Consider the following 25,162-nt stretch of genomic DNA (forward strand, 5'->3'; position numbering starts at 1 on the left):
AGCAGAGCCAAGGAAGCTTGAAGCAGGGGCATCTGTACTGATGCGGTAACAAATTATTTGCAACAGGCTGTAGCGTCCTGGCAGACAAAGGGAGGGGAGACCTTGGTTGATGTTCCTGTCTGGCCAAGCAGAATTAGTAGCTGACTTGCATCTACACAGGGGCAAGGCTGAATAAAGGCCAACAGGTTAATAAGATTTATGTTCTTTCAGTCTTGTGAGGTGCTAGGTCCTATTAATTTTCAAGTAAATAATGTCAGTGGAAGACAGGTCCACAATCATGTTATTTCTATAAAAAATGTCAAGTCTTTTGAGAATAAATGTCTACTTCACTATCTGGAGCCACTCAGGTTTTTATTAAACTAGAGTTCAATTACAATGAACCTTTTAGATGTCAACCCTAACTATATATAATCAAAATTTCATTTAAGTAAATTTTAAACTACTGTCACAAACTAGAACAAATCTAAAAAGAAAAAATAACTACAATAAGCATTTTTTAAAAGGATAATGACATACTGTGGGGTTTCTATTTTTGTGGTCAGCAGGACATTTGCTATAAAAATTAACCTTTCACACAGGTTGTTAAATACAAAGCATCTCTACAAAGCACACTAACATTTCAAATTAGTTTCTGGTTTATTGAGCTTATATCCTCAGCTTCTACATCCTGTTCTGTGTTGTCCTAGTGATGTCTGTTTCCTAATTTATCTTGAGGTCTTTTGTGACTTTCAGTAATCAGTCCGCATAATCTAAATTCTGTCAAAAAGTGTCAGAATGCATATTCTGATATACAGTGATTTATATATTGGATAAGCAGGGTTTTGTGTCCTGAGAGACATGAAAGACAGCAAACTTGATTTCCCATGAGACAATTTTTTCCCATACCACTTAGATAAAATGAATGAAACAAAGAGCTTAAGAATACCTTGACTTCTCAGAGTCAAGGATCACTTTGGAGTGTCACCATGCAGCACATGCAGGGCAACCAGGTGATCAGGTTCAGTCAGCATGGGTTCATGAAGGGTGGATGTCTGGGCCCAAAGAGCAGTGGTGAATGGAACTAAACCCATTTGGCAGCCAGTCACAAGTGGTGTTCCTCAGAGCTCCGTTTTGGGGCCAGTCTTGTTTAACATCTTTGTCAATAATCTGGACAAGGGGTAAGTTTGCAGATGACAGCAAATTGGGTAGAAGTGTTGATCCGCTCAAAGTTAAGAAGGCTCTGCGGAGGGATTTGGAGAAGCTGGGTCGATGGGCCAAGGCAAGTCGTATGAGGTTTAACAAGACTAAGTGCTGGGTGCTGCACAGGTCACAACAACCCCATGCAACACTACAGGCTTGGAGTGGAGTGGCTGGAAAGTTGTCTAGCAGCAGAAAAGGACCTGCTTGACAGCTGTATGAACATGAGCCAGCAGTGTGCTCAGGTGGTTAAGAAGGCCAACAGCATCCTGGCCTGTATCAGAAAAAATGTCAGCAGGACCAGGGAACCGCTTGTCTCCCTGTACTTGGCACTGGTGAAGTCCTACCTTGAGTACTGTGCTCAGCTTTGGGCCCTGTGATACAAGAAGGACACTGAGGTGATGAAGCATGACCAGAGAAGGGCAACAAAGCTGGAGAGAAAGTCTTATGAGAAGCAGCTGAGTAAACTGTTTTAGTCTGGCAAAAAGAAGGAGAGGAGAAGAGAGGAGATCTTCCCACTCTCTACAGCTACCCAAAAGGAGTGTGTCGCAAGGTGGGAGATAGTGTCTTCTCCCTAGTACCAAGTGATAGGACAAAAGCAAATGGCCTGAAGTTGCACCAGGGGAGGTTTGTATCAGATATTAGAAGAAGCTTTTTCACTAAAAGGATTGTCAAACACTGCAATAGGCCCCGCCAGGGACATGGTTGAATCCCATTCCTGAAGGTGTATAAAATATGCGTAGATGTGCTACTAAGAACAAGGTATAGCAACAGACCTGATAGAGTTAGATAAAGGTTGGACTTGATGACCTTAAAGGTCTTTTCCAACCAAAACAATTATATGACTCTACAATTTTGAGATTTCTTCCAAGAGAGCCAGAATTCATCCCTGATTCATGCCTGGATCTTCACCTAACAACTCTATCTCCAGCTGCCTCCCTACTGAAGCTGCTTCTCAACACAAGGCCACAGTAATAACCACAGCAGCTTTGAAATCCTGCCACAAAAATTCAGGATCTGCATCTGACCACCTCTAGCAAGGACAGCCATGGAAGTCATTTTCACTCTCAGCTACATGGTAGATGTAATCATAAGACCTTAGTCAGAGTGCACTTAGTGCCAATCCTTTTGCATATGTCAGCAGGTGATCTGTCTCCAGACACGCACAGATCAATCCAAATACTTTTAATATATGAAAGTACATATACCCACTTTGTCAGAAAACTGTTACTACTGAACAGGGATTGAAGCAATGGCAGTCAGCCAGAGGCAACAACACAAAATAAACTGTGTGAGTGCAACTGCTTGTTGATGTGCACACCTGTTTATGAAAACTTGCCTACCTGCTCCCAGTACAGGTACATGTACAAACTGCCCTTTTCCAATTAAGGATTTTAGTATCCAGAACCAGTACCCAATTCTCATTTAGGAATTCTACCAATGATAAAAGTAAGAGCATAGTTATTTCTGTAGAAATTTTGTCCATACACACATTGAAAGGTAACATGCAAAAGATGTGACTATAACTAAGGAAGACAGGCTTCTTGTTTTGCTTTTAGTTATGCTTTTGCTGTCCCTTCATTAATGCAACAGTCAGACAAATGACCTGTACAGTATTAGTGACTGATCTTGACCTTATAGCTCAGGGAAAATGAATTACATAGAAAAAGTATTCATGCTGGAAATACAAATGTCAATGTCCTGCAAACAATCTACAAAGCACTACAAAGCTTAAGTAGGAATATACAATTTGAAGTACACTTTGCAAATGTCATTACTGGCACTAGGATGAGCACATTTGTTCCTGTAAGCACCACAGTTCCTCTTCTAGGTCCCCAGGGAAAGAAAACATTGATCTAGAGAGACTGAGGCAAAATTCTGGTGTTCTGGATGTACTTTCAGGAAGCATTAATCACCATGATGTTGTCATACTTTTAGCAAGATACGTACTAGCAATGTATTTGCACAATGGTTGCACCAAAATACGCAAACACAAGCATTTGCTGGACCAAGAAAAATTTTAGTACACAGTGAAATCAGTATTGCTGACATTTGAATACTGATAGACTAAAACTAAGAAATAGCAAAATACTTACAATTTCAAGATTTAATCTGAAAAAATTGAACTGATTTTCAGATTTAGACAAGCTTTAGATCTTCATATGAATTGCAGTTTTGGAAGTGGTGCTGATATGGTGCTACTGAAACTTAAACCCTGTCTAAACCAGTCTTTGCTAGAATATTCAGTAACTAGCTATTTACATTTTTAAAACATAAACCTAATGTCTGTCAAAGAGCAAATTACATAACATATTAATTATCTAATGATATGATTTTACTTCAAGCTATGCAATTAGCACCTGATTATCACAGAATCATAGAATGTACTGGGTTGAACAGGACCTCTAGAGGTCATTTAGTCCAATACCCCAGCAGTGAAAAGAACACCCCCAAATAGATTGGATTGATTGGAGCACCATCAAGCCTGACCTTGAATGTCTCCAGGGATAAGGCCTCCACCACCTTCCTGGGAAACCCAGCATTCACTTACAGTGGGATGCACTTTGTCCCCCTGGTCCCCATTTTGTGGTCGTTCAGCTTGGGTGGTGTGAGAAGAGAGGCTGCCAGTGAAGACCAAGGCAAAAAAAGTTGTTGAAAACTTCAGCCTTTTCCTTCTCTGTCAATTCCTAGCTTGCCATGCTTGCTTACTGGAGCAGGGAGCAGACATTTTCTTTACCTTTCCTTTCTGGTTGACATACCTGTAGAAGCCCTTCTTCACATTCCTTGCCAGGTCCATGTCCAGCCACACCCTGGCCCTCCTGACCTCATCCCTATAGAACCAGGCAGCACCACTATGCTCCTCCCAAGATACCTGTCCCTGATGGAACTGCACAGCTTGCCTCGTAGTTTGACCAGCAGGTCTCCACTCAGCTATGCTGGTCTCTTCCCTTTCTTGCCCAGTTTGTCACAGCTACAGATCAAGAGCTCTTGTGCTCTCTGGAAAGCATCCTTAAAGATTTGCCAGCTCTGTTCTGCTCCCTTGTGCCTGAGGACTGTTTCCCAGGGTGTCCTATTGACTAACTCCCTGAAGAGATGGAAGTTTGCTTTCCTAAAATTCAGGGTCTTGACTATGCTTTTTGTCTGACTCATATCCTTAGGACTGTGAACTCCACCAGCATATGACTACTGTAGCCCAGGCTGCCTTCAGTCTTGACATCCCTGTTGAGCTCACCTGTATTAGTGACCATCAGATCCAGTACTGCATCCCCTTGGATAGGGGTGTCCAGTTTCTTTCTTAAGAAGTTATCATTGAGGCACTCCAGCAGTCTCCTGGATTGCCAACAGCTCACTGTATTACTTTTCCAGGAGATGTTGGGGTGGTTGAAATCCCCCAGCAGGAAGAAAGTCTGTGAGCATGATGCCTCCTTTAGCTGGAGTAAGAAGGCTTCATCAGTAGGCTCCCCTTGATCAGGCAACCTGTAGTAGACACCAACAACAAGGCTCCCCTTGCTGCCTTGGTCTCTAATTCCTACCTATTAGCTTCCGACTTGCTGATGACAATTTTTTATGGACGTCTCTTCACACCCTATCCATTTCTTAACATAGAGGGCAACACCTTCTCCCCTTCTTCCTGTCCTGTCCATTCTCAACAGCTCGTAGCCATCAATAGCCACATTCCAGTCACACAAATCATCCCACCAAGTTCAGTAGTGGCCACTATGTTGTAGCTTTCCAGCAATACAGTAGATTCCAACTTTTCCTGTCTGTTGCCCATGATGTGCGGGTTAGTGTAGAGGCACTTCAGCTGGGCTGTAAGCTGTTACACCTTAAAAGACACACCCCTCAACTCCCTTAAGGTGTTTCACTGATGTTTCCCTGCTGGCTCCCACTACCTTGGGAGCCCCTGGCTCATTTCTGTAAGACTTTGTATTGCAGTGTCCATGGCCTCAGGACAACAGGTTGAAGGCCCTTACTAGCACATTGTCCCTCTAACCCTGGTGTGTCATTACACAGCTTGTTACAGACAAGCCTGATATTGTAATCCCCCTCCCCCTTCACATCTGGTTTTAAGCCCTATCAATCAGCCTGCAATCTCCTGAGCAAAGCTTCTTTGAGAAAGGTGTCTCCCATTAGATGTCAGCAAACATAGTGCCATGTAGGCCATCCCATTGTCATAAAAAAACACAGTCATGGCAGTGACACCAGCACCATTAATAGGAGCCATTAATAGACTGGACCCTTCTGTTGCTTTCCACACCTGGAAGGAAAAAGGAAAAAATAACCTGTGCCCCAGATTCCCTTACCAACTGTCCGAAGGCCCTGAAGCCTCTTTAGATTGCTCTTGGACTATGACACAGAGCTTCTTCCCCACCCACATGGAATAGCAGTAATGGGTAATAGTCTGAGGACTGTACCAACCTAGGAAGTTTCCTAGTGATGTCCTTAACCTGGGCTCCAGGAAGCCACAATACTTTCCCCTATGGGGGTCTACCCAGCTTATTTGATAGTTATTATGCCATTACCAAAAAAGTGTTTTCCACAAAACCAACAGAATAAGACACCAACATTTCTGAGTTATATCTACTCATCCACTGCAAAAGAAATGGACATGCTATTAACGGTTACTGAATATTAAAATTTACACTCTCTTTTTTTCTGTCAGTTCATATTTCTGGATGCAGTGATCACAGTTTTAAAGACAACAGTCTGATCTTAGAGTGGACATGAAATCTGTCTGAGAAGGCTAGACACATTAGAAGTGTTCTACATTGAATAATTGTTTTGTCAGAAAATTACACAGCAGTGCAATGTTATTTCAAAGAAAAGTTGACTCACTGTGTAAGGTCAGACTTTTTAAGTTTTCTAAACAATTTAAATGGATGGAAAGATTGAGGGGGCTGCCACTGTCATGTTCTGATTTCTATTGATAACATCCTAGGAGCAGATTTTTGAGAGAATATTTTCACTGGTATTTCACAGGAGAACTTGACACATACAGGACGGTGGAGAAAAATAGCAATTAAATACAGTTTTTAAATTATATACTCCTTCAAATGTTGAGATGAGGCTTTAAGTTCCATGTACTCACATGTGGAACATCACAGTAATTCTGACTGCCTTACCACTCGAGTCCACTCATGTGACTGAGCTTAAGGATGTCATTCTCCAGAACCTTCTCCATTTTCAAAATGCCACTTTACCATTGTCAGTAAAACGACCCAGCAGCAAGACTTTTTCTGTGTAGGCTCACCCCCAAAAAAATTTAGTACCATGGAGAAAGGAAGGCAGGGAGTCCCTATCTTTCTATCAAGTGTTTCTCTAAGGAAACCAGATACAACAGTTTCACTTTGTCCAAGATGTAATCAAATGATTGAAGACTACAGAAGACTAAGTGCAAGATTCAAAAAAAGAGGTTGTGTGCCTAAGTCCACAACTGATCCACTGGCAGCCACTTACTCCTGGAGACACCAAAACCCTAAATGTCACCTGGGAAGCATCCTACTTGAGCTCTCCCCTTGCACGTGCTCAGAGCTGCCTACATCACACATGCTACATTGTGTGACATTACATCTTTCTATGAGAGACCACACAGCCACATCTACATTTTGAACTGCTGAGGGAAGCAATAGCAGGGAGCTCCTGTGTATCATATGACATTCACAAGAAATCATCTATTTGTCCATCATGCAACACAGAATGCAAAATTCATTGTCAGAGAGAAAAGGGGGGGAAAAAACCACCACAAAACCAAAAACAATACATATGAAGAAATCAAGTGTAGTCATTTAGAAAGCTCAGGTTCATGCTTACTGCAGGGGGCTCGGATGACCATTAAAGGTCCCTTCCAACACAACGCATTCTATGATTCTATGAAGATACCATTCCTTAGACCTGAGGCAGATGAACTTTTCCAATGTAGGATGTGGAAACAGATCCCAGATGTAAGAATTTCTCTTGGGCTAGTTCCCGAGGCTCTCTGTATGACAACAAAAAGAATCTTCCGCATCCCACCACAATAAGCTAACAACTAAAATCAAAAACTTTCAGTGTCATGGATGGGATATGTGCAACCAAAATTCAGTTTCATACAATAATTATGACTTGGGGTGGGGGGGGTGGGGGGGTGTCACACAACTCAGTACAAGATTGTAAGTACAGAAGTAACCAGAATAATTGTGTGATCCACTAAACAAAGGGAAATGCAACTCTTTCAGAGAATGTCTGAATCGGACAATTCTCACAATTTCTCACTTTATTCTGCACAGTGATGCTATGTGGTTTCTGCAGTGCTTATTATGAACTTATTATGCAGTGCCCAGTCTGTGACACTGCAGAATGTTTTCATTCAGCTCAAGATGCGTCTAGGCAACTACACAAGGAGTCTAACACCAGTGCAGAAACCATTATAAGCATTAATGTAGAAATACTTATTTGAAGCCATACATGCACGTTTACAGAACTTTATTATAGATCATTGAAAGGAGTAAATTCCTTTCACCATCATCTGTACCTGAGCACTGCTGTGAGAAAATGGTAATATTTATCTTTTTAAAATAAATTATGAGATTCTACTGCATTGTTCAGTCTTTTTGCATCTCTGCTCAAATCAGTATTTACATATTGGAATTGCATTTCAGAACTTGCAAAAGAAACAGAGAATGTAATGCGTCAAAAAATAATCTCTTACCTTCTAGATCTTCCTTTTCAAAATGTGTTTTGAGAATGGAACGAGTTCCACCTCTATCCACAACAGCCTCTTCATCGTTTCTCTGCAAAACAGAATAAAAAAGACAGTTAAGCTGCTTCTCATTTGGAAACCACTGAAAAGATTGTATAGTACTATGAAACAAATTCTTTTAGCATGCATTTTTTTATTCTTCCTACTCAGGAAGAAATAGTTTTTATTAATCTAATTTTCCTGATTAAAATATATTCCTTTTGCACCAATTTTTATTGAAGTATGATTAAAGCTAAATTTGACATGAAGTTCTCCTGTTAAAACCTGCAAGATGATGAGTAAAACATTGGTTACTAGGCACTAAGAAAAACATGAGGGCATGAGAGGACAGGAGGACAATGAAGGACATAAGAGAAGAAACGTCTGGTTCAGGCAGTTTTTTATTGTACTCCTGAAGAAAAGGATTGCACATGTAATTTTTGTCTTTAGACTAGGATCCTGAGCTACATGCAGAATTCCCAAATTATTGGCAACAACAGTCTATACTTTGACAAAGCTAGGGAATGACACTCAGTGAAAATATGATAAGAAAGAAAACTCTTAATACCATGAAAACAATCGTCACTTACTGCTAAATTGCAAAGCTTTGGCTTTTCTTTACAAACATCAAGTTGTAATTACAAAAGAGGCAGACAGCCCATACTAATATCAGAAAACAGAAAGGCTGCTCTCCCTCAGGATGTGTATTTAATGTTGAATTTTATACTGTAGTGTCATGCATTTATTTTAACTGTAATCTCTGCTGTGCTGTATACCACAGAATGGTTTGGGTTGAAATGGACCTTAAACACCATCTAGTTCAAACTGCTCTGTCATGGGCTAGGACACCCCCCACTAAGAGCAGGTTGCTCAAAGTCCCATCCAACCTGAGCACTTCCAGTAATTAAAAGTGTCTCTCTGGGCAATTTGTTCCAGTGCTTCACTACCCTCACAGTAAAAAACTTCTTCCTAGTATCTACTCTAAATCTACCCTCTTTTAGCTTAAAACCATGAGCCCTAACACTACACTCCTCAAAAAAGAGTAACCCCTAGCTTTCCTGTATGCCTTCTTTAAGTACTGGAAGGCTCTTACAAGGATATTCTATGTGATGAATTAAGCTATTATGCTAAGGCTAAAAAAGCTGCAGAAATTAGTTATTTTGGCCACTTCTGAGATAAAAAAAATAAAAAATAAAACCCACATTTTCCTAAGTAGAGAAATCTTTGGGGAGTTCAGCAGCTGGGGACTAGATGCTGTGTTAAAACAAATAGTGGCTTTGCTATGAGTTTGACACCAGCAATTATAAAAAAACAGCTACTAAATACAGCATGTATTTTACAGCATGATTTACAGTGGCTTCCAGTACATGATGATGAAGAAAAAAAATATTAATTATACCCAAAAAATCAATTAATATATCAAGAACATATATTTGCTTGTCATTAGTGGAAGAGTTTAGTAACTGCTATTAGAGCTACAACTGCTTGTTCTCACTATATAAAATATCTGTCCTAAGGAACTCCGAGGCAGGGGGATTTGAATACCACCGTTAAATGTTAAATATATGTCTATATGTAGAATGAAATAGAATGTAGCAAGAATAAACCTGCATAAGCAACTCTCCTTAAGGAGTATATGCTCCAGGGAAAAAGATTCACACTGAGAGCTGGATGTCATGTGTTCTGGACGTAAGCTTTTGTTTCAGGCTCCTCTCTTTCAACAAAAATAGCTGTCATGCTGTAGCTATCTTCTGTAGAAAATTCCTATGAACGTGTCATCACCAAGCATCTGGGCTGTTAAAGAGACTTGAGAGTACTACAATGCCTTTCTTAGAACTTTCCTGCAGTGAATAGCATGCAACTGAAATCTGACAATGGGAAAAGGCCTTCTATTGAAACTTGTTTTAATAATTTAGGATTAGCTAATAATCTATTAAGATGTACCGGGGCAGTACAATGTCACACAAACCATTTGATCATCCTAGGTAAAATGAGTCCACTATTTTAAGCAGTTAGACGTAACTGAGTGTGTTTGTCATGCTAGCATGATGCCATGCCTCCAGGTTAATGATTAGGCATGATGCCAAAGGCCAAGTACTACAAACCACATCAGAAGTAATGCTATTCTAGCACAAGACAGCCTTCAGTACTTCACTGATTCTGAAAAGGCCTTAGGGAAGCAATAATAAGGGAAATTTAAAATGGGGAAATATTAAATTGTTGGACAGTTTAAAACATTTACAGATCATCTAAGTAAAGTAAACTAAATACAAATTAATTCATTAATATTTATCAAAATATGCTCATACACTTTGACTTCTCTTTTCCCATGTGTTCAGTTTTCAGCTTCTGGCAATCCTTTTCTTCTTCCCTGCCTCCATTTCCTGTAATGTCACACCAAGTCTCAGCCTTCCCTCATTCCCAGAAGTGGCTTTATTCCATTAATATTGCAAGGAAAAACAGCTTAATTGGAAGTATTGTGATGTTGCCAATTCACTTGTCAAACTGAGCAAAGTCCAATTAAACAGCCTTACACTCTACACTTTCAATTCCCAGGGAACAGTACAAAAACTACCTTGCATTTACCAGTACAGAAGTCACACTGCATTTAGTCTAGAAGTAATGTGTGTGACTCCTGTACTGCCTCCTTGGAGAAGGGAAGGAAGGGCTCACTGCCACTTTAGTGCAATTAGGTTTTCAGTTCCTTGCAGGTAGGTACTATTGCAATACAAGTAAGAAGAGTGGCAGATCCACCCCACTTGTCCCATGATGCATAAAGACTAGAAACAATTTCTAGTAATGCTCTGGTTTTTATTAGCATGTCAGGAAAACTATGAAGTTATTCTTTTTAAGTGCTGCAATAAACAAGAGTTTGAAACTGTATGTATAAGCAAGACTAATCATAAGACAACCATGGAAGACATGCTCTGAGTTATTTTTAATGTATTTTTAATGAACCAAGCCACAACCAACCTCCACACTTAATATCCCCAAAGCCATGAATGTACTGCAGTTTCAGCAGGACTAGAAGAAGGTATGAAAAACTAAATGTTTTTTAACAGGCAGGCCATTTTTATGTTAGAATTCTACCACTTCTTCTTTTCAACCCATTTGAAGATGATGAAGGTCAGAAATTTTACATCGTGCACAAAACTGCTACGACTGAGGTATTCAAACTATAATGACATATTTCAGCAGTCTGTAAACAAATTTGTGGACACACTGACCAGGTAAGAGTCCTTGGAACTGTCCATAACTGCAATGAGTTGCTTGCTGAGTCGGGTGAACAGTGTGGTCTACTGCTTAAGGCATGGGAGAGGGATCCAGGAAGTCCCCGAGCGCTAATCTTGGATCTGCCACTGACTTGCTGTGTGGCTTTGGAAAAGTCACTTAATCTCTGTGCCTCAGCTTCCCCATCTGTAAAATAGGGATAATAATGCTTACTTATCTACCTTCCTCACCATGCTGCTCTATGCCCTAAGTAGTATTCACACAGCATTTCAGAACTGTAAAGCACTACAGAAGGGCTAAATCATTTGATTTAGAATGTGCACAGTTTACTCACATGAAGAGATGATGATGGAAAACAATGGATTGATAAAAATCAACATTTAGGCATAAAATGGGCCTTTTTTGAACATCAAACCAACATATATTAATACCTTGTCATAATTTTACAGTGCGCAGCTTCGACAACTTAATTGTACAAAGTTTAAGACAATGTAATTGTACAAAGTTTACATAAAAATAAATATACTAGACTTGCTTTCTGTTGGCTTAATTTGAGAGCAATGCTATGGAAGCCAGTGGAATAGTATTTCTGTGAAACTGTGATCAGAGCACAATAAACTTGTAATATATTTATAAATCACCTAACATTTCTCTTTTTCATTATATTTATTAATATTTTGTGGGTTTATATATTTATCAGACAATGATAAACCTAAAATGTAGACACAACACTATTTCCCTAAAGCAATAAAATATCTGCAAACACACAGCAAAAGAATTAATGCATCTAGGATAAAAGAGCAAGAAAAAAGTTGAGGCTTTCACATGGAAACCACAAGCTCCTTAGAAACCAGGGCTCACAACTCTACTCAGTCCATGAGTTCACCTCTTACAATTTTCTAATGAATGCTGAAATTACCTTCACCATAAAGCAGCATCTGCTGCACATATTTCACATGAAAAATCTATTTTAATGAAGGAGTCTTATAAAAGCAATTTTTACTACTTTTGTTCTTCATATTAGAAGTCTCAACACAGTAGTGAGTATAGAAAAGCAGACCATATAGTCATCCTCTGCATCCTTTACAGGGCAACTGCACATTATAACACTGAAAGGTATGTGAACAAAATTAAAAGGAAATAAACCACCCTCCAAGACTTTTTTGGCTTCTCTTTGTGTTATGTAGTCATGAAGGAAAAAAGTTACTAGGAGTACTGATTTTCAACTCTTACATCAACACTGTCTTATCAGAGAATAAATTTAGGCTGCACCTGTTGCCAGGAATTCCAAGTGTATTGTTTAGAAGAAATAAAAGTGCTCAAGACTAAGAAACGAAAAACAAAAAGTCCTCTGTCCACTGATGCATTGATAAAGCTCACTACCACAGTTGTTTCAAAGCTAGACAAATGATCTCCTGGAAATCTTCTCAAATTGACCATCTTTAGCTATGACACAGACCTAATGGCAATTCATAATGCAAAGCAGCTGATCCTTAAACCTGTCACCTCCCACAACTGTGCAGTGCCCTTCCACACCTCAGAATAATATAATTAATGTGGAAACTACACATTTAGAGAAGGTGTATACAATTTTATGAAAAATATTTTCAGGTGGGTTTAGTTATAGCTCTTCTAAACTGTCTCTGCTTTGTCGTTGATGATTGAGCGTAAAGAAGAAAGAAAATTCTTTCGAAGATGGAGCCATAAAAAGGCATTTGACACACACAGAATCATAGAATGGTTTGGGTTGGAAGAGGCCTTAAAGATCATCTAGTTACAGCCCCCCTGCCATGGGCAGGGACACCTTCCACTAGACCGGGTTGCTCAGGAGTCCATCCAACCTCAAACACTTCCAGAGAGAGGGCATACATAACCTTCACGGGCAGACTGTTCAAGTATCTCACAACCCTCACAGTGAAGAGCTTCTTTCTTACAGCTAATCACTTAGCCTTAGTGAATTTCATGAGGTTCACATGAGCCCACCTTTCAAGTCTATCAAGATCGCTCTGCATGGCATCCCTTCTCTCTAGCATACCGACTGCACCGCACAGCTTGGTGTCATCAGTGAACTTGCTGAGGGTGCACTCAATGCCACTGTCCATGTCACCAGCAACGATGCTAAATAATATTGGTTCCCATATCAACCCCTGAGGAATGCCACTCATCATCAAGTCATGGATCACTACTCTGAGTGCAACCATTTAAAAAATTCTTTACCCACTGAGCAGCCCATCTGCCAATTCCATGTCTCTTCAATTAGAGACAAAGATGTGGTGCAGGAGAGTATCAAATGCTTTCACATTTTTTAATATGTATGTGTTAATGTAGGCACATACACTTGTAGAACTTCAGTATATTTCTGGATGATGGAATTAGGACATATTCCTGATATTCTGGACGATAACGTGGTAGATTATCTATACATTTAGAGTATTTACTAAAAAAGGAAAACCAATACATGGTCTTAAAAAACACTGCTGCATATAGCACAAAAGCTACCTGGATGCTGCACAAAAATTTACTGAAGATCATCTGTGCTGATCGCCACAGCAAATGAAATAATGTAAACCGATAAATATATATTAGAAAATAGGAAACTGTTAGGACAGTAGGAAGTTATTAAATAGTTGCAATTAATACAGCTTGCTGTCCTTAGCAGGTACTCTGCTCCACTGGTACGACAGTTGGTGCTAATATATTTTGAACAGACAATCAAAATGGATAACACTAGAATTTTCACTTTACATGGAAAATGAGAAATTATTTCTTTCCTTAATCCTTCTTTCTAATTTTTTTCATACCTGGCTACATGTATTTTCTTTCTCTGATCGTTTGTCAGGGTTTTCAGTAAACTGGATGATTGCTTTTCTTTGAAATACAACATAAAAACCATCTACAATGAGTACTAATATTCCAGAACATTTTCCAGGATTTTTAAACCTCTATGTAAAATCCTTTCCCTTTTTATTTAAATTCTAAATACAGCCACAGCACAAATCACAACATAACCAAAGCAAATCCTTTTTTGGCACCTTCCTTTCCTTAAAATTTATAGCAGAGCAGAAGCCATTTTGCTTTCTTCTGCACTAGAAACCATGCATATGACACACCTGCTGACTCATAACAAAGTAATCATAGTATTAATTACTTCCTCATATAAGTCAGTTATTGATGATCAGACAACCTACATAATTCTCCAATGCCATCTGGAACTCAGGAATGCCTATCATAAAACGTTAAATATTACATTGCTATAAATAATAGAAAGTGTAATACAGAATTATTTTATATTATCAATAAGATGGAACTCTGTAATATATTGATTTCAGTTCATACATTATATTGTAAAGGTAATAGAATAGATCTTGCATATTAAATGGGCAGTAATGAAATTCTAAACATTGATAGAGACATTACATACATACCATGATCGCCTTCCCACTCTGAAGATATTCCAGCATTATCCCCTTGTGTGCTCTTTATTTCACAGACTCATTACATGGTATTTGGATTTTTAAGATGATTTTGGCTAAATTTAGCTTGACATTTCATAAGGATGGCATTATTAAAGATACAGAAAAGTGAGCTATTTGAACTCAGGAGATGCCAAGAGTATATTGGAAATATCTTGAAAAGACAATTAACCTACATGGCTATAAAGCTGTTCTATGTAGATGGATGCCTCCCTGTTGTGTGAGGCAAATCACTGATGACTGCCATGTTCAGCCTTGTCCTTTAAACTGTCCTTGAGCAGACACAGTCACGCAAAACTGATTTAATGTATGTGTATACAAACAATTTAGATGCTACAATTCTTTTCTCTTTCTGAAGACAAGCACAGTAGAAAAAAAGAAATCTTAAAATATTATTGTGTTTAACTGCTTATATTACATATAATCATAGCTAGCAATTTTTTGAGGCAAAAGTACAGCAAATTTTATCTTTCTGATGAAATATAACTAGTGACACTGTATCATCCTTTTCCCTGCTATCCACCTGTCAATGAAGTCCCACCAAAACACATTTATAATGCAGTGACATCTGTTCCTTAAGGTCTGAAGAATTATTTTTTTAAATGTTCCTTTAATTGAACTGGGTTTGTGACAGCTTTCTGCAGTAGTCACTACTAGTTAACATAAAGCACATATTCCTGTTGGTCAGCTCTATTCCACATAGTTCAGGCTATGCAACAAAGTAGAAAGCCATTATTTATCATTCCAGATTTGCACTTTTCCCAGGGCTGCATGTCATGTGCAAAACAACATCCTTCTCTGTTTCCTTTTCTCCCTTTCCTCTTTTAAGAGCAAAAGCCAACATACTGTTTAGCATGACTCAATAAAAAAATACTACCTTCTGCAATGCTGCTAAAAACTGTATAATCAGCACTGGCTCCAAAGAAATTATTTGCTACTGACCAGAGACTAAGCATACATTTAATGTAATCATGCAGTTCCATAGAAAGACAGATAAGCATTGCAGACACTAAATCTAAGCACATTCTACTGCCACAAATTTAATGAAATGAAACACAAGCAGAAAAATGCACGCAAGAATAAAACAAAGCAGAATTACAGACAAGTAAATGCTCACTAATACCTGTAATTCCTGTGTTTATGTACACTGAAGCATCCTGTGCTGGCTTATATACCATTGTGCACAATACAGCCACTATGAATTGAGGTATAAATGAATGCGTTAACTACTAAAATGTTCCATTATCATTTGATAAGGAATCTTCTCTCTTAAAAAAGCCATTTCAGGTAGAAACAATACATATCTTACATTTGCAAGGTAAACATGTTACTTAGTAAAGTCTTTACACACCTATTCAATGAAAGACAAGATTTCTATCTAAAGAAAATAGAAAATCAAGGTGAAATAGTAACTTTTTACAGTAGCTAGATGTCCAACTTTCTTTGCACTTTCCCACCAGAAAACGACCCTATTGTACTAACAGCTGCAGCAACACGACTGAGAGGGAGAGTGAAGAAAAGAAAAACAACCAAACCCAGAACCATTTCCACTCAAAAGGCTTCATGTCAGCTGCTGTGAAGAAGTTCAACAGCATGAAGATGGCTGTGAAGGCTTCATCCAAAGACCAAATGAGATTTACTTTTAGCTTGTCTGGGCTCTCTCTTGGCCCAGTGCTGGATGCAGATAGATCCAGGATAACAGCACTATTTAGATGCAGTTAGAAGTTTGACATGCCAAGTATAGCCCAACATGCAATAGAATATTAGCTGCTGGGCAGCAAATGGAAATAAAATATGTTAATTGCTAGTTTCATAATCAGCAATAAGATATATTGGGATTTAAATTTGACGCACTTCCCATCTGAAAGGATTTACTTTTAGCCTCAGAAAAAATATTCTGTTTTCAGATTTCTTTACCTAGAAAGAGGGTCAGGGAGAAGAATCATAGAAGGCAGTCTTCTTGCAGAAGCTATTCATGTGGAAGTAGAAAGTGCAAAGAAGGAAAGAGGTCATGACCAACTTACCAGAACGTGTTATAGCAGCAGCTACAAGAGGAGTACTCTTCCTTTATAGACACAAAAATGTAGTCTGGAGTCTGCACCTTTTACATAAATGTATTCCAACCATAATTCAAAACATCTTCTTCCCACATCCCCGCTCTCCCGAAGTCAACATGATCAACAATAAATTAACTCCCTCTCTCATTAACACTGGTACAACATTCAGTGATTCTTCTGTTTCTCAGTGCTGGTCTACTATCAGTGAAGGTAGCCTGACTGAACCAAATCTAACTGAAGTGTTAAAAAAACAGTATGACCCTTTTGTCTCAGGTCATCAGTAAGCCATGATGACTGGTGAGGGCAACACCAGAGGACACTGTTAGGATCCACTCTATTCACAAAGACAATAAAAAATAATTATGTCCTTCAAGCCAATGATGATACAATCCACTATGTGAAAGTTTGGGTAGTCTAGTTAATTCACATACAGAGTAAGAAAGCAGTAAACAGTGCAGAAAGAATAGGGGGAAGAAAAAGGGGAAAAAAACAGAAAATAAATAGGTGAAATAATGAAATTGCCAATGTGTTCTGAGAGCAACAGGACAAGTAAAAGGATTTCAGATACCAAGCTTGAAGTTACTTGGGCATCACTTCTGCTCAGGGAATGGAATATTACACTGTAAAGAGAATTTTCATATCAAAGACTCACTCTAAAATATATTGTGAAAGTGATCATGACAGGTTATAGACAATGAGGGATGTGTATAGTTTAAAAGTCTAGATAGCAGAAACACCCAACATGTACATTCAGAATTTAAAATGTGCTGCCAAAGATGAAAGGTAAGCAGGAACTATAAATGGTAGTTCAACTGGTCTTCCTACCTCACAGAGATCTAAGAACTAGACTTGTACAAACTGCATTTCTGCTGTAATCTGGAAGCTTTAAACACCATCAATTCCATGACCTTGCTGTTCCAGACTAGTCCACAGCAAAAACAAGCTAAAAGTTAGAAACACCTTAACAGGGTGCTTGATACTGAAATTACAGAACATAACTTTTGGAAAGGAAAATATACAAGTACTACTGTAGAGTAGAAAGCAAATGTGAATATAGCATTACTACTTTATACAAGTTTTATCAGTGCTTCTACAGGAAAGATTTTATTGTTAGGAAAGAGTCCATTTTCTCATAATGCCACCAAATTGATTGACTTGCATGCAGCTACAGAGAACCATAAAGGAAGATACAAGCTTTGAAGGATATTAGCCTACCTTTACCTATTCTCCAGTTCAGGAATTTTGGAGAATTATCATTGTAGCTATGATAATTGGAATAGAAAGGCTGTTGGGATTGCATTCCTGGTTTGTTACAACAACATGTCCAATGCAATTTTTTTTCCCAACCCTTCTCACAATCACAGTGTTTACCTGTTTATTTATGTACTTACTAGATAACTAGCATCACACAAAATTTCACCTTTCAAACTCCATCTCCTTGATATAAATGTCCCCAGTGGTCAACATTTTGAGAAAATGGCAGAAATTGCTAGGTATCACATTTACTGGCACAACACAAGTAATGACATTTTTTAATTACCTGACATTACTTGCATTTCATTATACTGCTGTAAAGTGAAAACAGTATCCAGCGGATGTTCTTTATACTGCGCTTGCCACGACAACCCCATCTTCCTTCATTAAAGAATGGATTTCTTTGTGATGAACTAAGAAAAAAAATTCTTCTAATTTAAACATTATACTGCAAACAACTTTTATCAGGCTTTTGTTTATTACATGTTTTTAGCAGATTTAGTACAACAGGCTCCTCCTAGGACCATCTCAACGTAGGTACTGAACTAACGATAATAATCTGCTGATCTCTAGTTGGTCTTACAGGCATCTTTCCTTAAACTTGCAAATTCTGCTTATCTTTTCTTCAGCTACCATTGTTATGAAATCCATATATGTATGCATGTGTGGAGAAAGAAAAACAGTGTCTGTGGGCTCCACTGACATATACATTGAAAATATATTCATGGTGTGATAGTCAATAATTGAAATAAGTGACCTTATAGCTATTTTACTAATCATATAATTTAAAAGACACATTATACCTTATAGGTTTACAATAAATAGCCTTGGGTTAAGAATACTTGGTAATCTAAGTACAATAACACATGTACACACCTGCCCCATCATTAAGTCAACTTCATACACTACAAAAGGAGCGTTGTGGAGGAGCTTCAACAAAGACTGGACTCAGTAACAGAAAGTGCACTAATGAATACAAGAGGAACTGCAACTGGGAAGTCAAAATCAATACTCCCAGTAGAGCAAACACAAAATTCAACTTTGTGGTAAAATCTGTCTCTTGAAAGGGAAATTAGAGGACAAGCTGTAAAGATTTTGAAAGAAATAAACTTGTATTTGAGAAGATGAGTAAACAGACTTTAAAAAGCAAGCAATGTAGGCAGAGTAATAAGCAAGATGACATTAACACTAGTAATCAAGGAAAGCAAAGCTATACAGTATTAACACCAGACAGGCAGATGAATTATGGTGTTGAGATGAGCAAGCCTTCAACCTGATGTAAGGCTACATGGACAAACAGGGACTGTTAGACCTCAGAACTGCAGGGAACAAGAACAAGAAAGAAAATAAAATTCAGGATTATATTCAGGTGACCACTGAAGACCAAGAAGATCTTCTGAGATTTGTAAAGTTTAAGCAAAGTGGGTGAAGACCACTGAAAAATAAAGTAGTGATGCCTTCATAAAGATTATGCTTGTGTCTACATTATCTGAAGTAAGGTGTGGAGGAGGACGCAAAGGCTGAGGATGGATTCCTGACAGATCTAAACACACACCTACATAGACAAAGAGGAGGAGGAGGAGAAGATCCATCCAGTAAGAAACAGTTTGGAATGAGAGAGCGAGAATCAACAAGGACAAAATGACAAACATCCAAGAACAACAAAATTTAGTGAAGACTATAACATAGCCTCACAGAGAGATGACAGATGGAGTGGAGGAGAATAAAGGACTAACCTGGAATTCCTCCAGGAAGAAGTCAAGTGGAACATTACTGAGATAAATTTCAGTACAAAAGACAGAAACCAGAAGTGAGCAGTTCTAGAAAGACATTAAAAGACAAGAAATGAAGACAATTGTACAAAACATATAAGGGAGTTGGGAGATGAAAGAAGTGTAGGGATAGGAGATTAACCTGGTGAATAGAAACTTCAGACACTGAGCATTGTTCTGTGTTGGTTTGGGGCTTTTTTATAATATGAAGAGTCTCTCTGTGTATTTCTGGTGTACGGGAAGGAATTCAAGGGCAAAAATAGATATAAAAAAAGGCAGAAGGTGGATAGGGACAGGGATAGGTTCACTGGAACAGGCTCAAAGACTACAAAACAAAATCTTAATGTCCATTTCAGTAAACAAGGAGCAAGCTTTATTTTCACCTTGGTTAGTTTTGAGAAGTTCACCTGGACAGTGAGGGGGGAATACATAAGCTGGATGGATGACTATATGATTAATAAAAAATACAGAACAGGCAAATCTGCAAGTGAAGATACTCACAACAGACAACAAAAATCCCAGAGATTAAGAAATACAGAAAGTCAGCAGAATCAAAAGATTTTCACCAGCGATAGTCAGCAGTGTTTCTAAAGCATGGCAGATGGCATTAGGAACTGAGAAAGTGAATACTGGGAGTCAGCCAAGACCATGAATTGTCAGAAGGGTTTGGAAGTGTATAAGAAGAACAGAAAAACATAGAGCCTAAGGGAACTGATAAAATGACAGAGGAAAAAAAGTGCAGAGGCTTAAAGGAGAAAAAAAAAATAACAGAAAGGAAGTCATCAAGAGTGACAAAACAGAAGTTCTACAAAGTCCCGTTCTTGGATGGAGAGAATAAAAATGCTGAAAAAGTTCAAATAGTTGTCACAGAAAGGAACTCCGAGAACACAGTTCATAGAGAAGACCAACTCAAGTGTGTAGCCCATTTGGCACATGGTGCACAATTCAAATGAGGAATAACAGCACCAGGGCATCTACAGAGTTGGATGGTTATCCATATGGTAACTGAAGGGTGAGAAATTATGAATGGAAGAAAGTTGCAAGTTAAAGTCAGAGAGAGAGATAGTAATAGGTAGAATTGCGTGCATGCAGACCATAAAAATGTTAGAAAGACAGGCAGAAGGAAATTTTATTGTTAAAAAATTGTTGGAGAAGCCAAGGAGTTTTGCACCTGAAGGAAAAAAGAAAGTGACTGGAACAAAGAGGCTGAACTAGAGGCAGATGTAATTTACGATGAAAGGAGAGAGAATACCAAAATAAGTGTAATCCAGACAAAAATTGATATAAGTGCATGAAAAGCATCAGAAAGCACAGGGATAAACAAGCACCAATACAGCAATCAGAAATAATATCAGAAAGGGAACAGTATCATCCTAACTGTTGGTCTTTCATGCATCCTGAACCTTCTGTTATCTGAAGCTGTTACATATACCCTCTCTGACATACATTAGTTGTTTTAACAAATTACAGGATAATCTAAAATGTTGATAAGGATTTGCTATGTCATAGTTGTACTAGGAATAGATTTAATCCACTGAAGCTTATATTGCATGCCAAATCCATATAAATAGAATTGGTGGAGGCATCTTATTCTTGTACGCTCTGTAACTGTATTAGAATTTCATGCCAACATATGCTAATAAATCTTTTGTTACGTAGAACTCACTAATCTCCCACAGTTTTAATCATATTTATGTATTGTTTTCTAAACCAGCATAGTGATGGCTTTATTCTTCTCAACATATAGTACACAATAGAATAAATAACAACACTGGTCAAGCATTCTTCTGCATCCTTGGACATACATACATACATCCTTGGACATACATACATACTCTTCAGGAGAGAGCATTTGGGGTTTTAAGGAGCTTGTTTTGTTATTTTAAGCCTACTTATTCTTTCCCAAACCCAGCATCACAGCTGATAAATCTGATACTTAACTTTACCAATGATTGCTTTCAAATAGATTTCTGAAGGAGTGTAAAAAGAACAATGTATTTAAACCATACCTATTCCCAAGAAGTTACACAAGGCTTTTGGTCCCCACAAAAGGGTGCCATTGGGTCTGCTACATATAGAAATCACAGACTTCAGCTAATACATTAAAGCTCTTGGAGTTATCTGCCTGAGAGGGGGAGGGGGAAATAAATAATTAAAAGAAGAAAATATACTATTTGAAATGTGCTCTTTCTCTGTCATTCTGATATGTTATTAAAGTCATAAATATGCACCTTTAAAAAACAAAGGAATACTGACACCTAGAAAAGGTGCTTGCTCTAATATAATTTCACCTTGTGATGTAAACATTGTAGAATTAAAAACTCAAGTAAGCAGGTTTACAGGATTACAAAGTGGTGATACTTCTCAGTACTCTGGATCACGACAAAGATGTTACCTCCCAAAGAGTATGTGAAATTCCACATTAACTTGCACCTTGCACAGTTCATGTGTAGGAGGATGGGAGCCAGTTAACATTCCAGATAATTTTTATTTTAAACTATAGCATTGTCATGGACCGCAATAGAACACTTTGAAAAATGCTGATCTTAAGAACCTTCCTCTGCTTGGTCTGCATGTCAATCTTTGGTACTAACTAGAAACATTGAGCATTATCACTACTAGAAGCAGACACTGTGAAAACATGCCGTCAACTTCAGAAAGTGCAGGTACTCAGAAGAGACTGAGCTTAAAAGAAAAATCACTGAACAGAATTAGTTCTGTTCTAACTCAAATCAGGAGAAAATATTTAGATGGGGAAGAGGGGGAGTAGCAAGTGACAAACTTAATTATTAAGTAAAAGATAAGAAACATGTCCTTTTCAGTAGCATAAAGATCAAGTCGATAAATCTTGTGCATAGTTCCATTAATAGACACTACCATTATTCTCTTGAAAATTTTATTATTATTCTCATTCTTGTTCATTTTTCATCACTCTGAACCACAGAAGTAATGCTCATGCCAAGGAATGATAAATGATTAGCAAAGTTGTGATGAGTTTTTTAATCAGACCACGAAAAAAAATGGAAACTGCGTGATATTATTATCTTCTATTTTGTCTGGTTTGTGTTTTGAATACTTTCTCAAGGCTCCTGCTTCCACAGGTTTCTGGTCACTGTTATTGTACATTATATTTCTGTGGAAATCCAGACAGCCCAGAACAGATACTAAATTTGCATATCCATCCAAAAGTTGCTCTTAATATACTCTACTCAACAAAAAACAATTTGTAATCCCAAGTTTGATGCGTGAGACATTGAATGCAGTGTGTTACATCCTTACTTGACATCACCTCTGGTAACTGCACTAGATCACCTGAACTCACATCTGAGCTGTAGACCATGCATATGATGTCAACTTCTGAAAAGATTTCCAATTAATAACTAAGCATGTTGCTGATTTAGAGACGCTATTCTAACAAATAAAATTACAGGCCACATAAGTAAGATATATTGGAAAACAACTAATCCTGTAACATATTCAGTGAAAGACAAGGCAATGAAAGTATCTGAAGGAGAACTACAGTCCCATGCTGAGAGTGATTAAGCAATCCTACAACACGAGATTAGGATGGTATAAATACACAGAAATTCAAACTGAGCAAATTGCACTAGGAACTCAAGCAAAGGAAGCTCTGCCTTCATTAACACAGACAACCTCCCAAAGTGATGGTTACTAAGCATGAGGTGCTTCTTGTCTTGGAAACCATGTAAGTGCCTGCTGTTTTCTGAAAAGAGCATTATTGTTCCACAACTAGCTGCTACATAAGTGTACATCACTATGCCTATTCCAAACAGGTAAACTGTAAACTGAGAGGAAGATATATGGTGATGAACATGCTGGGAAGGCAGGAGCATTCATTACAGGAACAGCATCAGCTCCAAGGCAGAGCTTAACCAATTTACTTTACAAGATCCCTGCTGCCAAGTTCTGTGTAAAACCAGGTGCCAAAAGTCTCCAAAGCCAGAGCTTGAATCTTGTTTGCTATGACTGAATGAACAGCATAGGACAGTCTTCAGTTTACCTGAAGAAATTTTATGCTGCCCATATTGGAAGATAAAGGTGCTATTCTTTACAGGTTTTTATTTAATTAGAGATCTACAGGTGTGTATGATGTAGCCAAGCAGAGACAGGAAAATTAAAAGGAAATTAAAATAGAAATTGATAATGAATTTTTATGGACATAAAAGGAGGCCCATGAGAGAAAAAAGTCTAAGTGATTATCGGGGATATTTGTTTATAGCTGATGATACAGACATTGCTAAAAATGTAAATTTCACCCGTTTCAGCAATTGCAAAGGATACTAAAAAGGAAACACTTCTTATCTGTTGAAGCAGGCAAGAAAAGGACCCAAAGCACATCTCAGATCTGTGCTGAGGTTGCTGCTACTGTAGATGTTCAAGACATAAGGCAGTGCTAGTAACTACTTTTGACAGCACAGATTACATCTCTCACTGACATCCACAGCAAATACGCATCTCTGCATTAGAAGTTAGATGGCTGAGAAATTTCATCTGCACCCTACAAAATAGAAAATCACTCAGGAAAGAGGAGGAGGGGACCAGAAGGCAGACTGGGCATTAATCAAGCTCAGTGAGTCACTGAAAGACAGCAATGAGAAATTCACTCATGACTACGCATGGAAGAACTGGTGACAGTACACCGAGATCTAGCAGAAGGGACAAGTCTGGTGAAAGCAATGAGGCAACCAAGTTCTTAAAGAAAGAGATCATCACTTCCTTCCAGAACAAAAGAATGCCAACAGCATTTCTTTTTTGTATGTCTCACAGTTCTTAGGTAAGCTTTACCAGCAATATCTAGCCACCTCCATCAAATCCTGTGCCTTGGTGATTTACGAAGTCCTCATTTTGAGATGTATTAGCAAAACTACCACAAATGATACTCTAAGGATAAGGGCCAGTCACAGTTACCAGATGCTGAGCTTCATCCTTAGCAGGACTCATAGAACTAGGTCTATGTTTGCCATGTGGAATCTAAGCATCTAGGAATAATCTTCATCAGAATATACAGAGCTGTAAGAAATTACCACATTACTGTCATTGTTATGAAACTACAGTTGTGTGTTTTCCATGTTATCAGACTTTCTAATGATCATTCAGTGTACTCCATTAAAAATGTTACATAGCAGTCAATGTTGAGGTAACACCAAACACTTTCTTATACATGACAGGACAAGGGACAATGGGTGGAAGTTGAGGCACAGGAAGTTTCACGTAAATATGAGGAAAAATTATTTCACTGTGAGGGTGACAGAGCACTGGAACAGGCTGCCCTGGGAGGTTGTGGAGTCTCTTGTCTCTGGAGATATTCAAAACTTGCCTGGATGCATTCCTGTGTAATCTGGTGTAGGTGATCCTGCTCTGGCAGGGGGGTTGGACTAGATGATTTTTTGAGGTCCCTTCCAGCCCCTGAAATTCTGTGATTCTGTGATTAAGAGTTGTCTATATTGAATTACGTTGTGA

At 38.3% G+C, this 25,162-nt stretch overlaps 1 protein-coding gene across 2 annotated transcripts in view; it reads right to left on the reverse strand.

The window, feature by feature from the left end:
- Window positions 1-25,162, reverse strand: part of SLC4A10 (solute carrier family 4 member 10) — a 118,749-nt gene that overhangs the window by 88,037 nt on the left and 5,550 nt on the right. The window contains exon 2 of one of the 2 annotated variants that reach the window (XM_054380746.1): window positions 7,865-7,946. In XM_054380746.1, the coding sequence (XP_054236721.1) occupies window positions 7,865-7,946 (82 nt within the window). Of the gene's footprint in view, window positions 1-7,864; window positions 7,947-25,162 lie in introns of those variants that run through there. The other variant, XM_054380747.1, reaches the window with a different exon arrangement.

The sequence above is a fragment of the Indicator indicator genome, chromosome 5, assembly GCF_027791375.1.
Source record: "Indicator indicator isolate 239-I01 chromosome 5, UM_Iind_1.1, whole genome shotgun sequence".
NCBI lineage: Eukaryota > Metazoa > Chordata > Aves > Piciformes > Indicatoridae > Indicator > Indicator indicator.